This window comes from Trachinotus anak, unplaced genomic scaffold, assembly GCF_046630095.1.
Source record: "Trachinotus anak isolate AG129_WGS33_773 ecotype Australia unplaced genomic scaffold, CSIRO_AGI_Tana_v1 ptg000025l, whole genome shotgun sequence".
Classification (NCBI taxonomy): Eukaryota; Metazoa; Chordata; class Actinopteri; order Carangiformes; family Carangidae; genus Trachinotus; species Trachinotus anak.
Genome location: NW_027273876.1, coordinates 11,496,239 through 11,513,747, shown reverse-complemented (window position 1 = coordinate 11,513,747; position 17,509 = coordinate 11,496,239). Strand labels below are relative to the sequence as shown.

The 17,509-nt window shown below is 43.2% G+C and overlaps 3 protein-coding genes across 5 annotated transcripts; all 3 read left to right on the top strand.

Annotated features, from left to right (window-relative positions):
• Positions 1-34: 34 nt before the first annotated feature.
• LOC139608366 (sesquipedalian-1-like) lies at positions 35-2,948 on the top strand. 3 transcript variants are annotated; one of them, XM_071462033.1, is made up of 4 exons: positions 35-211; positions 687-781; positions 1,431-1,734; positions 2,339-2,948. In XM_071462033.1, the coding sequence occupies exons 2-4, from the start codon at positions 701-703 to the stop codon at positions 2,770-2,772; spliced, it is 819 nt and encodes a 272-aa protein (XP_071318134.1). In that variant the 5' UTR covers positions 35-211; positions 687-700; the 3' UTR covers positions 2,773-2,948. The 3 variants fall into 3 exon arrangements, with proteins under 3 accessions (XP_071318134.1, XP_071318132.1, XP_071318131.1); XM_071462030.1 differs by having other exon boundaries at positions 42-211; positions 671-781; XM_071462031.1 differs by having other exon boundaries at positions 39-781.
• Positions 2,949-5,064: 2,116 nt separating this feature from the next.
• mylpfb (myosin light chain, phosphorylatable, fast skeletal muscle b) lies at positions 5,065-8,626 on the top strand. The gene is made up of 6 exons (XM_071462038.1): positions 5,065-5,213; positions 5,841-5,939; positions 7,023-7,203; positions 7,306-7,384; positions 7,489-7,537; positions 7,639-8,626. Exons 1-6 carry the CDS (start codon positions 5,211-5,213, stop codon positions 7,738-7,740), a joined length of 513 nt encoding a protein of 170 aa, XP_071318139.1. The 5' UTR covers positions 5,065-5,210; the 3' UTR covers positions 7,741-8,626.
• A 1,077-nt stretch (positions 8,627-9,703) lies between these two features.
• pgap3 (post-GPI attachment to proteins phospholipase 3) lies at positions 9,704-15,728 on the top strand. The gene is made up of 8 exons (XM_071462024.1): positions 9,704-10,132; positions 11,105-11,202; positions 11,443-11,595; positions 11,694-11,756; positions 12,336-12,397; positions 12,484-12,620; positions 12,937-13,141; positions 13,333-15,728. Exons 1-8 carry the CDS (start codon positions 9,862-9,864, stop codon positions 13,394-13,396), a joined length of 1,053 nt encoding a protein of 350 aa, XP_071318125.1. The 5' UTR covers positions 9,704-9,861; the 3' UTR covers positions 13,397-15,728.
• Positions 15,729-17,509: the final 1,781 nt, after the last annotated feature.

The following is a 17,509-nucleotide window of genomic DNA, read 5'->3' as shown; positions in this document are numbered from 1 at the left end:
TAAGGTTGAAACAGTTAAGCTGGCGCCACTGAAACACAGAGACTGGCTCTGATCAGGTGCAGGGACTGTTGGCTGCTCTTGCAGCTGGACTTGTTTTGTACACACAGTAGTTTGTGCTGTTGACGTGGAGCTGCCCTCACCTACAGCTACCAGGAAGTGATTGACACACACCCACGGAGGAAACTGAGGCACATTTACACACCGCACAAAGGTGAGTGACCATTAACCATGTGGATGTGAGAAACTGTCTGCTTCTCTCGGTTTCACGGCTTAAACGAGGCAATTTTACAGACAGAAACCGGGATTCACACGGACAGTGGCGCAGACAGATGTTGAGATGTTACCGCCGTGAAGGCTCATGGCGCTGGGCTTGGCACGGCGCCAGCAAAATGCAAAACGATATGAAACTATAGGCAAATAGTTGTAGAAAAGGCTCTCGACTGTTTTACAAGTGTTAAAAATGGAGTAAGTTGTTGAGCGTTTCCTCGTCGCAACACGGAAAAGAAAAGAGCTTATCTGGCGGCCACCCGCGAACAGTGTCTGTTGAACAATGACCCCATTAATATCAGTTCTCCATAAACACACAATCATGCCAATACATGTGGAAGTAAAAGCGACTGTATATTTTCGTGTTGTTTGTTTGGTGTGTGTATCTGTGTGTGTGTGGAAGGGTTGGTTTTGAGCAGCCTGTGATGTTGAAATGAAGATTGATGAGAAAGTTGTCACCTATTTTGAATCTTGCAACTCACCTGTGGACAAGGAGGGGTACCTCTACAAGAAGGTAAGACACTGATTAGACTGTATTCACATCTGAGAGGCAGTAGATCACATTTTAAAATGTTCTCCTTTGTCATTTTATCTATTTTATCTAGTTTCATTATTTTAAATATCTTTTTTTAATTCATTTTGTTATCACTTTTTCATCATTTTTAATTAATCGTGTACATAAGTAAATTATAAGTTTTATGGACTGTCGCATTCACCTTAATCACCTATAAAGCACTACCCTGTGTAAAAGGTGCAACAAGTAACATGTGAATAATGAATATATGTATTTACCTTTTGGTCACTAATAAAAAAAAAAAAAACAACCTAAAAGTTATGATCGCAACAATAATATACAGGCTTATATTTATAATAATATACAGACTTATTTATACAGAAGCTTTATAAAACAAAGCTCCAAAGTGCTTCACATGTGACACTACGATTCCAACACCATAATGAAATCAATCAGGCAAAAAAAGGGGGATAAAATGAAATCAAATACAATACATACTGTCTAGAGTGTTGTCAATCCAAGCAGCTTTCAAAATAATACCCTCCTTTAACCCTCCCACTAAGATGCCTATTTCACCAAAGCAGTTGTGTAAGAAATTGAGTAAATCAGCCATTTTTAAATGAGTCAGTAACACACGATTGTCACACAGGGTGAGATAAAGACCTCCTATCAGAAGCGCTGGTGTGTGCTGAAGGGGAACCTCCTCTTCTACAAGGACAAGCCGGCTGACCGGGACCTGATAGGAGTGATTGTTCTGGAGGGCTGCACTGTCCAGCTGTGCGAGTCCGAGGAGCAGTTCGCCTTCTCGCTGGTGTGGAGCGAGCCGGGACTGCGAACGTACAAGTTTGCTGCCGAGGACCAGGCCAGTCAGGAGAGCTGGATCAAGGCCCTGCTGTCGGCCAACCACAACTACCTGGCCCTGCTAGTGATGGACATGGAGAAGAAGTACAGAGGTGAGAGACGGAAAGGCTGGATGTCTTTATCTCTGTGGTGAAAGAGAGCGGCCTTTGTTCTGGAGAGCAGCTGTTAGTGGCGCTGCATCAGTGTTTACTGCTCCACATCAGATACCATGTACATCGTGGTACAATAACTCAAGTTTGTGATGATCTAAGACTTGATCAGAGAGGGGTTGATTCAACTCTGTTGTAGTTTTTGTGTGGTTTGTGGTGTTTTTGTATTTAAGCTATACAACCTTAACACTCTGGCCTGAACTGGTTATGTTTATCATGCTTGTTTTGCAGCTTTGCTCGAAATTAAAATTGTTCCTCTAAAATACTATACTGGGGACAATTAAAATGGGCAAACATTAAATTGTTAATTTGTGGGCTGGATCTGACAGTAAATTCCAATCATGGGGGTTTATGAAACAGATCTGGCCCCCGGATCGATATTTTTTTGACAACTGTTGGAGAGGCCTTAACACTGATTTATGATTTAACAACACAAGCGATGGTTTTCCATCAGTTTAGGTAGCTCAAGTAGCAGAGAGAGTCAGCCATTGATTGTAGGATGAGTGGTTTGTATGTATTCCTCTGTCTGTCTGTGCTCTTTCCTTAGACGCCTTAGTTGCATTCTCCGGTGAACCAACCAACGCTTTCAACATGCCAAATTTCAACACAACAGAAGCAGGATATTCTGCAGCCTATCAGAGCAGACAAGCGTCAACGCTGCCCTCGAACCCTGCACCGGCTGTGGGAGCAGGGCCCGGTCTGAACTCCGGTCCGACGCTTCAGAGTCTGACTATTTCAACCAAAACAGCCAGTAAGAGATCACCCAAACTCTGGCCCAAGAGGAATGCAAATGTGGTGCCCATTAACACCCATGCTCCACCCATGGGGGAGTGGTCAGGGGTCTGCTTCAGCACCAAGGAGGAATTCGGTAAACTGCATGACGTTTTTGGAAAAGAAGTCAAGGAACTGATTGCTAATTGGTCAAAAAGAGGACAAGCAGACGGAGTTGTTCAGCAAGAAAATTTAATAGATTTTGGGTAATAAAAGTGTACACAGTGTCTAAACCTGAATTTCAGTCACCATGGTTACATTGCAAAGCTACTATGTGAATAAACAAAAAATATTGTTAAGATATATTTAAGACATAAGTGTATATATTTGTAGTTGAAGAACGTACTTATCATTTATCATGTCATTAAATGGTCTGTGATCTCCTGCTCCAGTGACCTTGTTCCTTATAACAGTGAAGTTTTGAAAACAGGTCACACACTGTAACATTTTACTGCAAATGTGGCTACACCTGCCAGCCAATCAGAATTGAGAATTTTCAGTGGCCATGCCATTAAATTCTTTCTACATTAGTGCTGACGTGATTCCTGACTTTCTGAACAGATACCGTAATGATACTTTTCCCCGATACCTTTGCAAACTGGAACTAGGGCTACAATGAACGATTATTTTCATTATTGATCAATATGCCAAGTCAAGTTAACTTCTTCAGTGACAGTCCCATACTCAAAAATATATTCTGTTTGGCAGAATGTTTGACATTATTTCAGTATTTTTGCTTGAAAAATAACATTTGATGCCAGCTTGCTTGACTGGACAGGTTGTTTTTAATACAAAAAAAAAACATTGAGGTTAGATACCATGCCTCATTTACAGGTAAACAGATGATATTGATGTCTCATTTGTCCAATTTGTCTGTATAACAGTGAATTAAACTTCCAAAACAGTCCAGTGACTGTGTGGGTAAAAAAAGGACAGCAGTTGTGTGGGGGCACGGCAGGCCAAGAAGGGTGAAGTCTGTTGAATTTTAGAAGAGAGTCAAAATGGCTGAGAAAGAGAATGACGGGGTGGCAGAGCTATTTCAGTCTGTACAGCTGTCTTGTTTTTATGGTCTTTGACAGAGCTTGGTCTCTTTCTCGCTGTGTCTCGCTCTCTCTCTCTTTTCACCTTCAGGCCCATACTTGAAGTGGCTGCTCTTCTGCGCTCGACCTTCTTCACGCAGGATTTAATTTCTGATTGCTTCTCTGCAAATATCTCTCTGATTAAAAAAAAAAAAACAAAAAACAAAAAAAAAAAAACAGTGGCAGGATGTTGGATCAGATAAAGTCACTAAACAGGATGTTATAAAACCGTCACAGAAACATTTGTCCCTATAGAAAAAACTGGGTCATATTTTGTCTCTTGAAATACAAGGCCTACAAACGACTGAAGACGCAGTATCAGCTCACACTGCTGCTATATCCCAATACATACCTTAGCTGTACAGTGACATGATTGATGGCAGCCTATGTAGCTCATATATGGAGTGTGGTGGGTGGGTCACTGTCCCCCTATTCCAAAGCAACTATACTGGGAATCTCCAGGAGCATCCCAAATTAGTGCATCCATGGTAGGAAAGCAGCTCATTTAGTCCAATCATCATTTGCTGTCTGTCATCACAGATGTGACTAATTACCACAGAAACAGACATTCATTTTGAATGTCAACAGGCGCATAAAAGACAATGAGAAGACATGAAAAAAAGTCATGTGCGCTGCCTATAGAAGTGTGAACATGTTGATAGCTCTGTTTTTGTCTCTACACAGACTGTGGCCTATTTTAGCTTTTCTTTTTCAAAACACAAATTAAAAGTTGAACATAAGTATTTCTTGTGTCAGTACCAAAGGGCTGCTTTCACTTCTCATTGATGGAAGGTCACCCTTTCTAGTGGCCTAGTGGTCGAGTGTCATTACTGGAGCTGGACCAATGTCCAGCAGCCAACTGTTTTCAAGTTTCATGACTGTTTATAAACTCTAGTGGCCACTACTGATATGATAGTGGGCACAAACATCAGACCAAACCTATCATTTAGACAGGTGTTGACTTAAAGTTATGTTAACTGCAAATAAATGTTGGCACTTTGGGCGTCTCACAGCTGGTAATTACTACAGTGTGTTGGTCGGATCAGCTGCAGGAGAACTGTCCCGTCTGCGTATCAACAGAGTACAGCAGCAGTAGCTGTCGTCATACAGTACACTGGGTTTTGTTCTCTCACAGTGGAGAGAAAGGAAACAAAAATAGCCACAACAAAGACTCTCAGTATGTCAGGGGGAAAAAGAAGAAGAAGAAGAAGGCTACGGGGGCAGTTCAGTTGTCCGTCAGCATGTCCTGTCTGTCAGTTTAGCCATATTAGTCCACAGATGACACCAAAGTCAGGCCTGTATGTTGGCATTGAATTCACCTCATTCCAAGACTCCTGGGGCTTATTTTGGAGCATCGGTAAGCCGATCTGCCCCGCCACCTCCTCGCTCCTCCCTCTTTCTCTTACTTTCCCTCAGCTCTGTTTTCCAGCCAAACCTGATGGTGTGGCTAAAGTTAGCCCCCTGTGGGCTAGTATATAAGGCCCCAAGGGTCCAATACTTACATGTCAGTCACATCGGCTTGGCGTAGGCTTCTCTTCTTGACCAACAACAACCCCACAAACTTGAGAGATGGTGAGTGTGGCCATGTTCCTTTGAAGAACAGTCTCTAGGGAGCTAGGATCTTCTCTACACTAAAACTGATGAGATGAAAGCATCACTGATGCGTTTGCTATCTGGATTACCAACATCTCATCAAGTGAAATTATAGGAGCCTCTTAAACTGAGCCTCCCACGCTGTGGATGTGGACCCAGTCTTGCTTTTATCTGCCGGCTTAAGCTGAAGTTTGGCAAACATCTCGATCCTTAACTGGGATGAAATACTGAAATACAATCCGTTTGGGGATCATTGCTCTATGATTGTTGTCCCCGAAGCCATTACGTAGATCTTTAGGCTAAACTGCGGTGTAGATTTCTTCTATAAGAAAAAAAAATCACCAGAATGTGTGATTCTGTTGGCAGTTTGTCAAAATCCACAATACAGAGACATTTAATGATATTTATTTTGGATCTTTTTTTTGTTTATTGCAGCAATTTGAAATTTGGATGTAGAAGTAACTAAAACCTGCAGTTTTTTTTGTGTCCTCTATAGGGCAACTTTGACAGTCTTTACATATTTAACCTCAGAGTTAGCCAGGATCTATTTGTTTGCTTGATGTTTTGTTTGTTTGAAGTGTATTTTACCTTTCGTCCTTTCTCCAGGCACCCAAGAAGGCCAAGAGGAGGCAGCAGCAGGGTGAGGGTGGATCCTCCAACGTGTTCTCCATGTTTGAGCAGAGCCAGATCCAGGAGTACAAGGAGGTAACATTTTCTTCACCACATAGCACGCACACCATTTTCAACATTTTCTGAGGTCCTTCTAGGCCATGCGAGAAAAGGGACATTTTGTGGCGCTCACGTAACTGATGACTCCACGTATAGTTTGACCTCTGAGGTAATGTGAGGAAGCTTCCGAAAGGCATAGACCTGCGTGACAGCAGAAATGTCCTCATCAGCACGACAGGGGAGTAAATCAGAGCTTTTCTGATGACAGCAGCTACCTCTCCCCTTTGGTAGCTCAGTAATCCTCCTCAGAGACTCCGAACACTCGCTCTGTGACCCCACTGGAATTCTGCCCAGCAGCTGGGGGGGGCGGTAATATTAATCAAAGCAGGAAAGAGGGGTAGAGGTAGAAAGAACAAGAAAACTTTTGATGTTCCTAGATCGAATGTTGAGACTACCTTAGGAGAGTTGTTTCGTGATATCTGAGGATGTAGCACTTTGCTCGACAAGGAAATTCACTGGGGCCATCAGTGAGAACAGAGGTAGAGGTGAAAGACAATACAGTGGCTACGGTAGCTTGGCTGACTCTTTAGAGGCATCAAAAGGTGAAAGAACATTTGAGACAGGGTCAGAAGATTTAGTCATAAGACAAAAAGGAGGGGGGTGTGGGGGTGACAGCTGTATCAATATCTTCTCCTTAAATGTCGCAAGGGGCTTGTCTCGCATTCCGAGACCATTTTAACACCTTAGAAAGACAAGTGGCCGACCAGCTGCCAAGTCCCAAAAGGTTTCCAATGCCATCTTTGGTTTCAGCGGGTGGTACGCCCAGCTATGCGGAGAGAGAAGTGGAGAACAGCTCCACATTTACACGTTTATGTTGGCAGACTATGTCGCACAAATAATCATCATAATCAAGTCTTATGATACGGACTTGTGAGAAATGTGAGAATCTCAATTTTCACCTTTTATTAGCCTCATTTCAGCTAGTAGTTTTCGAGCTTGTGAGTGACATCTGAAGACGGGGTGGAGCTTTGTTATGGCGACCCCCCCCCCCCCCCCCCAAAAAACAAATCAAACACAACTGAATGTTTTTTAAGGTATTATCTCACTGTTCCCTGGCAGGCTTTCACAATCATCGACCAGAACAGAGATGGCATCATCAGCAAGGACGACCTCAGGGACGTGCTGGCCACCATGGGCCAACTGAATGTGAAGAATGAGGAGCTGGAGGCCATGGTGAAGGAGGCCAGCGGCCCCATCAACTTCACTGTTTTCCTGACCATGTTCGGCGAGAAGCTGAAGGGTGCGCTGACACAGAAACTTTACCCTTTCCTCCCTTGAGTTTCTTTTGTTTTTTTCAAAATCTTTTTCTAATTGAGAATAATTGACCTGGTTTTACTTCTAGGTGCTGACCCCGAGGACGTCATCGTGAGCGCTTTCAAGGTCCTGGACCCCGAGGGCACTGGCTTCATCAAGAAGGAATTGTAAGGACTTTTACTTTTAATCGCAACTCTCTCAGCTCTTTGTGGTATAACCATGAATCAGGACGGGTCATCTCAACTTAATTTTTTCCACTTTCCCCCGCCAGCATTGAGGAGCTCCTGACCACCCAGTGCGACAGGTTCACCGCTGAGGAGGTGAGCCTACCGGTCTTTGTCTCACTCAGCGTCCACATTCTGTCATTACCCTCAGTTGTTCAGGGTTGGAAGTCATTTTTCTTTAATCTCCCCCTCTACAGATGACCAACCTGTGGGCTGCTTTCCCCCCTGATGTGGCTGGCAATGTGGACTACAAGAACATCTGCTACGTCATCACACACGGAGAGGAAAAGGAGGAGTAAATATTCCTCTCTCAAGATCCCCACCTCCGTTGAAACCCATACTCGCTCCACCATCTACTCACTCCCTCTTCTCCAACACCGCGGCTTCCTTGCACACGCTCGCGCCCCGGCTCACTCTTTCCGCTTGCCAGCTCACTACGAAAAGACTTGTCTCCTTTATTGAGATACTCAGTGAGAGGACTGAAGGCTGTGGGGGTGTTTGTGTGTGAGTACCAACAGGGGAACATGGGATTATTTTCAATAAAAATAATCTTGTGACACTGAAACTCTCTCTCTATCTCTGTCCCTGCCTCTTGTTCCTCCTCCTTTTCCTCCCATCACTCATTCTGCCTTTCTGTGTTGAGGCCAACAGTGCATGCATCATACCTACGTGCACGTTGTATGCCTATACAGTCCAGTGTATACAGCGGTCAGTCAAAAAATATGTCTCTTGGGTGCTGTGGTAGCATGCACAGTCACTTGCTTGAAACAAGTAAGCAGCCTGACCCAAGTGGTCTGTTAGTCTTAACCCGACACAGAGTGTTTAATGGATTTATTCCTTTATTGGAGAGGAGTGCACAGTAAAAGAGTGGGGGTACTGTACTATAATAGTTTCCCTACCCCTCTCTTTTTAAATCTGTCTCTCCCTCTCTCATACACAGGCATAAAAGGAAAAGTTGCAGTAAAAAGAGGAAAGCGTGGTTTTTAAAAAACTTTAAATCTTGTAAATAGCGAAAGAGATGGTGAAAGATGGTGAGCGGGAGGCAGGAAAGAAATAAACAAAAGTAAAACAACTTTGTTTTCGACTCTCCTTCCTCCCTCTCGCTGCTGTTTCTCTCCTGTTGTTGTGTCTGTGTCTCCACTGTAACTAATAAAGAAACACAAATAAAATCCACTATCTTTCGTACGACACTGTGTCTTTTGGTTTAAGTGGGGGCATGGGTGAGAGCACTGCTGGTTGACTGTGGACAGCCCTGTAGAGCACTGACTGCACACTGACTGTAATATGCATATGGTGAGGAATAATCAAAGTCTGGCGAGGGCACTTTTAAATAGTGATCAATAACTGTGGCTAAGTAGTGGTTCAAACTACTGAACTTAAAGTTCGTCTACAGAAAAAAATCAAATACTGTTAATGTGACATTCTTATAAAACAGGTTATTTCTCAGATAATTTCCCCAGGCAGCATCAACTCATGGCCCTATATGCACAGGTCAGAGGGACAAAATAATGGAAACGCCTAAAAATACATGAACAATCCTCACCTCTTAAGGACAAGGATCTGTCTTCAGATCAACTTCAACCCATGGATTATTGCCACAGAAGTCCTGGGCCTTTACTGAACCACTAATAACTGTGACAACAACACAACAAATAATAATATGAATTTTTATGGGCTTTAAGCTTTGCATTTTATGGTGGATTGCAAGAGATGCTACAGAAATTTATATCCTTGTTATGAGTTTTGTGATCCCTGAACCATTATCAGGTAAGGGAAAGTTTGTTGTCTGGACTTTGTGCTTTTGGATCACCATTGTGGCACATAATAGCCTATATAACATCTCAATGGGGTTTTAATCCTCAAAGATAATATTAATGTGTTTTATTGTCTTAATATATTTTATTACTTACATTTATTCTCATTACAAAAGTAACACAAAAAAAATCTACTACAAGATATATTCATAGGCAAGGCGCAAAAGATCAATGAATCACGTGACCTAGTGACGTTTCACCCGAAACAGGATGTGAAACTTCCTACAACAGCCAAACATTCTGCCCTTCAAAATTAAAGCATAAACTATATCTTTAAAATACCGGCACTGATTCTACCAAATGAGTTCACTAACAAACCATGAATCCTCTCCCGAGGCAGGGTATAGAGATATGGTTTAATATAAAGCGATACTCCAGCTGTTTTGATGTTTTGTCTCTCCAACTAACCAAAGGCTTCGATAGAGCGTTTTATTTTGGAAATGGCGACCGGAAATGGTGTGCGAGTGTGAAGCTTGTCTCTGAGCGGCGCGCAGGGGAGCAGTGGACACACGGTCCTGTACCTGTAAAACATTTCAGGCCCGGTTTGTCACCACAAACCAGGAATGGCCCTGTGGTAAGGTCCGCCGTCGGCTGCGGAAGCCACCGATGCCACTGTCGTCCTGCCGTGCCTTTGCGAGTCCTGCCGGGCCGAGACCCGCCGCCATGGCCTCAGCGTCCCCCCGCTGCACATCTGTCAGACTCCCCGCTCTGGCCGCTGTCGCCCTGCTCCTGGTGTCGGCGACCACCGTGCGGTGCTCCCAAGGCGACAAGGAGCCGGTTTACCGAGACTGTGTGAAGCAGTGCGTCCGGACCAACTGCACCGGAGCTCGGCTGCGGGGCTTCCAGTCCGCCCAGCCGCAGTACATGGCGCTGACAGGTGAGTTAGGCCAACTCAGCGGGCTAACACTCTGCAGATTTATCAGCAGTAAACCGGCTGCATTTACTGATAATATATCCGAAACATCCCCTTGACTGCCTCTGCTAACAGTTTACATTCACTCTGTGTAGCTGCTCTCTGCTGGCGGCGCTTTGTATGACACGGCTTTTAACCCGGCACATTTTTCTCATCTTTTTGTTTCACAAACCGAAGCAGCTTTGAAAAGTTGAAAGCCAGTTTGTCAGGAAGGGCAAGGTGTGACAAAAGGTCTATTGTAACTCCACCCTCCGCCCTCATTAACAATTGAGAGGTGCTGGTGTGTTTTATCCAAGCGCTTCAGCCTCCACTTCCACGGAGAAGACAACAATCAGATGCAAATTAATGCTGTGGTGACTTGACAATACTTTCTTGTTGCAGCTGGGCACACCCCCCTTCCATTAAAAGGGTGTGATAATTAAAAACACAACAAACTTGCCCACCATCTAATCCCAAGTTTCTTTATGTTTGATGAGAATAATCAAGCCAAACATTGGTTTTGCCCCCTTCTCTGCTGCAGATATTAGGAGCACATTTTGTCTATTAAAAGGTTTCAATCTGTGTTTTAATGTTTATAATTTGCATGTAATTACCAGTGAAGCAAACTGCACTAGAGGTAATTGTTTAGTCAGTCAATGAAAAAAATAATGAGCAACTTTTCTGATAAACCATGAATGAATCGCTTCATTGAGTTTTCGAGCGAAAACACAAAAACATCCTCTCGCTCTCACTCATGATTGTAAATTAGATTTTGAACTGTTGATCAGACAGAACAACCAATTTTTCAAGACGTAACCTCGGGCTCTGAGAAATTATGATGGCCATTATGATGGATAGTGGAAGTAATTATATGTAATAGCCATAAAGGGAACCTGTACCCGTTTTTAATGCCAGGCTTTTCCCCTCGACTTCTCTCTCTTTGTTACTGCGTTGCAGGTTGGACATGTCGTGATGACTGTCGCTATCAGTGCATGTGGACCACAGTGGGCCTTTACCAGGCTGAGGGGTACAGGGTCCCGCAGTTCCACGGCAAGGTTTGTGTTCATTACAGGGGCCAGTACGGCACTGAGCTTCATCACAAAATCTTACAAAACATTGCACTCTGTCCTCCAGAATAGCTCCATATCCTGTTCACCTCAATTAGTAGATTATATCATAGTTCTTCAATGGTTATACAGTATATTCAGACTCTGAGTGCTCCTATACCGGTTTCATCTTAACTGGTGTGAGTGAAATGCAGTGAAATTATGGGTGGCGTGTTTTATTCCTCATAGTGGCCGTTTGCGCGCTTCCTGTGTTTCGAGGAGCCGGCGTCTGCCCTGGCCTCTCTGCTGAATGGCCTGGCTTGCCTTCTCATGCTGCTGCGCTATCGGAGCACGGTGCCACGCCAGAGCCCCATGTACCACACCATCAACGCCTTCTCTCTGGTGAGTCGAATTCACACAGAAATGCCTCCACATTACTCTGTCTTTACCTTAATGCATTAATGGGCATGTATAACAAGAGTGTGTGTGTGTTTCTTTAGGTGTCTCTGAATGCCTGGTTCTGGTCCACAGTGTTTCACACCCGAGACACCTATCTCACTGAGGTAATGGTTGCAAAAAGAATCACTGGCTTAAGTTTTTATCACCGACCTGTTAACAAAGCTGCACTCCATGTGACTGACGACCTAAATTTTATAATATCTCACCTTTATCGCTGCAGTTCGGTCCATTTACTCGGGAGAAAAATATCTGTTCAGTAAACTCATGAGCTCGCAGCAGCTGCTTGCTATTTATAGAGAGGGTTGGTGAGAGAGCTGTTGGGTTTCAGCATACGGACCAGCAAACTAAAACAATGAACTGAGAGCAGCTAATAGCAACTTGTTTCTACATTACAGGGAGACAGTTGGTTCATTGGTAATTGAAAAGAAAAACAACTTGATGCAGTTTTATTGTAAACCGAGTGTCAAACTGCTGAAATATCTTCCCAACTGCTGAGATTAGTGTTTTGTCGTTTTATTGACTAATGAGCTTAGACAATCAGTGACATCCTAATGCCATTACTGACAAGCCCTGCAGCTGTGTGCACTGTATGTTCTGTAACATACTGACTGTACAACAGGCACAAGACCTTCTCTTCTCTTGAGCTTTGATGCTGATGTCAGTAAAGTGTCCTTCTCTTTCAGAAAATGGACTATTTCTGTGCAACAGCAGTCATTCTTTACTCAATCTACCTATGCTGTGTCAGGTAAGCTCGAAGACAGGCATTCACCATGACCCACTTTGCTAATGACGTTATTTCTGTTCGTACAGTTTAACTTCTCTCTTTGCCAGGACGCTGGGTCTGAGGCGGCCTGGGGTGTCCAGCATGGTGGGAGTCCTGCTCATCCTGGCCTTCACCTCGCACGTGTCCTACTTGACCTTTGTCAGCTTCGATTATGGTTACAACATGGCCGCCAACGCCTCCATCGGTACAGCAAACTCTCAAGAGTCACATTAAAGCTCACATCTGATCGGTCAGAACACCCGGTCTTGGATGATTGTTTTATTCTTTGCAGCTGTTATCTCTCCTCACTGATTTTATATTTTCACCCTGTCGGCTGGTAGAATAATTTACGCTGTGTCATGTCTTTAAATGCTAATGGCTCCCAACTAAATCTCACTACTTAACATTAGTGTGCTATTCTCTTTGCTCAGCCCCCCCCCTTTTGTCACGTCATGCTCTGCTTCCATAATCCCACCAAACAGCCAGTTCTTGACTCTATATCTCTCTCTCCATCTCCTCAGGTATGGTGAACCTCCTGTGGTGGCTGTGTTGGTGCTGGCAGAACCGGCGGACCCTGCCGTACTGGTGGAAGTGCGGCCTGGTGGTGCTGATGCTTCACGGCCTGGCCCTGCTGGAGCTGCTGGACTTCCCCCCACTGCTCTGGGTCTTAGACGCACATGCTGTGTGGCACCTCAGCACCATCCCAGTGCACTTCCTTTTCTACAGGTCAGACCACTCACTTGCCCCCACTCCCCTCCTGCGTTTCATAGCTTTACTGAAGAGGAACATTGAAGGCAGTGTCTAAAGAAGAAGGAAAAAAAAATATGTGTTTGAAAAAGGGAGAGAGAAAATGCCGCTTTCATCTGTGTGTCAAGTTCAGTGTCTGATAAATGATCCTTACTCTGTTCTCCCTCCAGTTTCCTGATAGACGACAGCCTCTACTTACTAAACACAGAGAAGATGGGTGTCAAAGTCGAGTAGGAGGTGCTCATCGCCTCTTCACCACGCCTACATCCTTGCACCCCTCCAATCAGGGCAGCTGGACACCCAAACACGGAAGTAGCTCAGCCTCCCAGATGACATGCATGACACAACTATGACTTCCATCAAAGCAGCCTTTCTTTCATTTCTTGTATTTATTCCTTTTTTTTTTTAATGAGAATTATCACCATTGATGCTTGTTCTACTTAACTTTGCCTTGTCCCGACACGCGCGCTACCACTCTTTTGCCATCTGTCACAAACCGCAGAACGGGACGAAGGAAAAAGTTTTGTATTCTGCCGCAGCAGAGCCAGTATCTGACGCTTGACGCCGACTGTGATGACACGGGCGCACATCCTGCCTCCTTTGACTCTTGGCCTCCTGAAATCGATCCCCTGAGCTCGTGCCTTAGGTTCACTGCTCTCGGAAGTCCAACACACCCGGCTCTACACAAATGGCAGTTTGCTGTGGCTGACAATAGATGGCACCAAATCACTCGCCAGGCCATCATTAACCTCCTCTGTGTAGTTCAGCATGTGTCAGGGTTCATCTGTGCCAAAAGTGGACTGGCGGACACAGAGAGGTGCCCCTTGTGAAAAGGGAGGGGGCCGCCATGCAGATTGATCTAGAGAGAGGGGGAAGGGGGTTTACGTTTGGAGGCCGTTCTAGCTGACTGTGTTTTTTTTTTTTCTCTCTCTCTTTTCTCACCATCACACCTTTACTTTTTGTGCCTCTGTTGTTTCCATTGCTGCTTTTTCTTATATTCTTCATTATCATTTTATATTTTTATTTTCATTTTCATCAGTTGCCTTAGTTGTTTTAATTCCATTGTTGTTTACCAGTTTGTGCTTTATTCTGTTGACAGTTTTACTTTGATTTGCTTACTTGATTTTTAATTTGGGTGGGGATACTCCTGATGATTATAAAAAAAGAAATATTATTTTTATTCACCTGGATTGCCTTTTAATGCGAGGGAAAGGAAAGAGAAAATGATTGAGGTGGGAATTAATAGGATTAAGAGTTTCTAATAAATTCTGGGGTCTGGAGGTGTGTGTGTGAGAGAGAGAGAAAGGGAAAGAGAGAGAGAGAGAGAATGAATGTCTAGGTGTTCATTTGACACCCAGTATTTTGATTTGGTTGCATTTCTTGCTGCAATGTTCCCCAGAATGACACACACACACACAGCCAGCTGCTTTACAGATACCTGCCCCATCACGTAAAATCCTCCATTTCCCTCCATGTCTGCCTTACACACACTGTATCACAACCTGTTAGTCAATGAGCATGTTTCTTCTTTTTTGTATCAAATCTGTTTCCACCTCTGAGCAAAACTCATACCATGTATGTCTTCACCCCTCAGAGTTTCCCTTCCGTATGTGCACTTTAGGGGCGTGTGTGTACATTTACGTGCGTTTTTGTTTGAAATTCTGCCCATGCCTTTGTATTTCTGTGTGAGAATGTGAACAATGGCCAGTATGTGTGTACACGTTGCCTTGACTTGACATTGTGCTGTTTTTGCCATCATAAACTGAATCACTGTGTGTGTGTGTGTGGGAGCTAGATTGTGCGTGATCCTTTTGTAAAAGTACCGGTGTGAGTGAGTGAGTGTGTGTGTGTGTTGGAGGTTTGCTGCGTGAATTCGTGTGAGATGACGGGTAAATTTAGCTTTGCTGACAGCCTGTGATGGGGGTGGGGGAAGACAGAGGACAAAACACATGGAGAGGGTGTCAGTGGTCTGGGTGGCAAAAAGATTCCTCAAATCATGGTAGAGATATTGGCCTCATGAGATTAAAAAAAAAAAAAATCAGTTACACATATTTTATTAGATGTTGGCCAAAAGTGTTTATATTGGTTAATGGTTAATTTTGGTTAATGTTTATTAACCACTGACATTCATGGAATGCTTTTTGAAGCCTAGTTATGACAATGAACATCTAAAAAGCAAAAAAACAAGAAATGACCATTTGAACAAAATCTCATTTCAATACATCACAAAATCATAACTTATTCAAAACTGCAAATGCTTTGTCTACTGTTGAGAATATAACTTGCTAAGTCACTGCATTGGGATCCGTCTCCTGAGAAATTAGCACTAAACAAACTCTGGTTTTTGCTCTGTAAATCATTCCGTTGTCCATTTCCTTCTTCCTTAATAGTAACCACGTCTCTCCTCCTCCCCCGATCATCTGCTGCCCCCTGCCTGCTGCCCTGTGCACCATCACCTCTCCATCTGAGTGCACTTTCCTCCACCTCACATCAAATATTTGACCAAAAAGAAAAAAAAAATCTTAAAGAAATAGAGCAAATAAAAGTATTCTTTGTTGATAAGGAATGGGTCTCTCCTGTGTTTTTTTTTTCCCTACTTGAAACTTGGTTTTTATCCTCTGAATGTGAGGCTCTTCTCCGGTGATCTGCTGTGGTGATCTTTCAAATATGCATGAAAATAGGAAGAGGAGTAATATATCATTACATACCAGAGACTAAGAATGTGGGAGGAAATTAGAGAAAGATGCAGGAAACTCTCCACTCTGCTTTCCAAGAGCTGCTACCTTACCTCACAGTCATCAAGGTACAAGGTAACAAGTATTTTATCCATGCACAGCTAATAATTCATCTAATTTATTCAAATGCACTGGTACAAGAAGTAGTCAGACCATTTACTTATGTAATAACACTATTACAACAATGTAAAATGCTCAGTTACAAGTCAAAGTCCTGCCTTAAAACTGCTATTTAAGTAAAAGCACTATTTTTAATCAGGTAACACTGTTGTATCATAACATAAATTACATTTAACTGTGGAGCTAGGTTTAGCTACTGTACACATTTAGCTTTCGTCCAGTGGTTCCCAGTGTAGAGATCCTGATCTGGGAGGTTGTGACATGATTAATGCTGTGGGAAAGACGTTAAAAAAAATGTTCTGCTACACAAATCTGTATTTTTCAGACATGGCTCTGGTGACACTGATAACAACTCAGACATCTGAAAAATGACAAAGGGCCTCAACTCAAGGGTCTCAAGTTGAAAAGGTTGAAAACCACCAGTTGAATATGTAACAATACACTGTATTTCATAAGCTTATAATTGTTCTTTGACATGAGAGTAAATTAATCAGTAATAATAGCTCTAAAATATATGTGATGATGAAAAAAACCCAACAAAATCAATACTTCACTATGAAATGTAGCAAATGCCTAAAACTGAATTTCATGCAACTACGAGTAAACCATAATTGTCCTTCACTACAGCAGTTGAATGAACAATGACGAATGGTTGAAATTAGCTACACTCCACCTGTGTTCAAATGTGTGAGGAATATATCCTCGTGCTCTCTAAGCAGCATACTCAATCGAGGTGCTAACAGGGCGTCGCGCCTCTGGGACACGAAAAGTGTCGCCAGTGTAAGTGAAATGTATCGTCTGTGGTTCATCCCTCCCCTCTTCCACTGCAGTCTGAAGGTCCTGCTGACCTTGTACCATTTGTGCCAGTATTAAATGTACAGGCTTTCATTATGTCTCTAATATCACCAAGGCACATTCCTCTGGGCCTGTGTTTGTTATGCCTGTTGATCTAAGTATGCAAGTCAAACTGTGCGATGATACTGAGTGTCCAAAAAAAAAAAAAAAACTTTCTTAGACTTGCAGGAACTATATTTTTTCTAGTCTGTGTAGCAGTTGTCCTTGGACTCTCTCACTTCTACACAGTATCTCTCACCCACTTACTGGCCTCCTCACTTTTCAACCCATAAAGAACCCTATGAATATTGGTGTTTTATGAGTCCCAGACAATTATAGTCTAGTTTTCTGCTGCCCTTCCCTATATGCTTTCTTATGTTATAAATCTATAGGATATTTGAGTACTGGGCCATGTTTTGCATTTGCACAGCTTAACTCCAAAGGTACACTTTTATCACTAATATGAGGATTTGCATGTTTATAAAGAACCAGCAAACTTTATGTGAGGTTCAATTCTTGAGAACTCATAAAACTTGGTTTTATTCACTCGACAGGAGTTTACTGCTGAGAAAATCGTACAACCACATTGCTGAATTGGCTCTATCCCTTGAAGGCCACAGTGACACTGAGCTGCAGAACCGAACCAAACATTTAAACA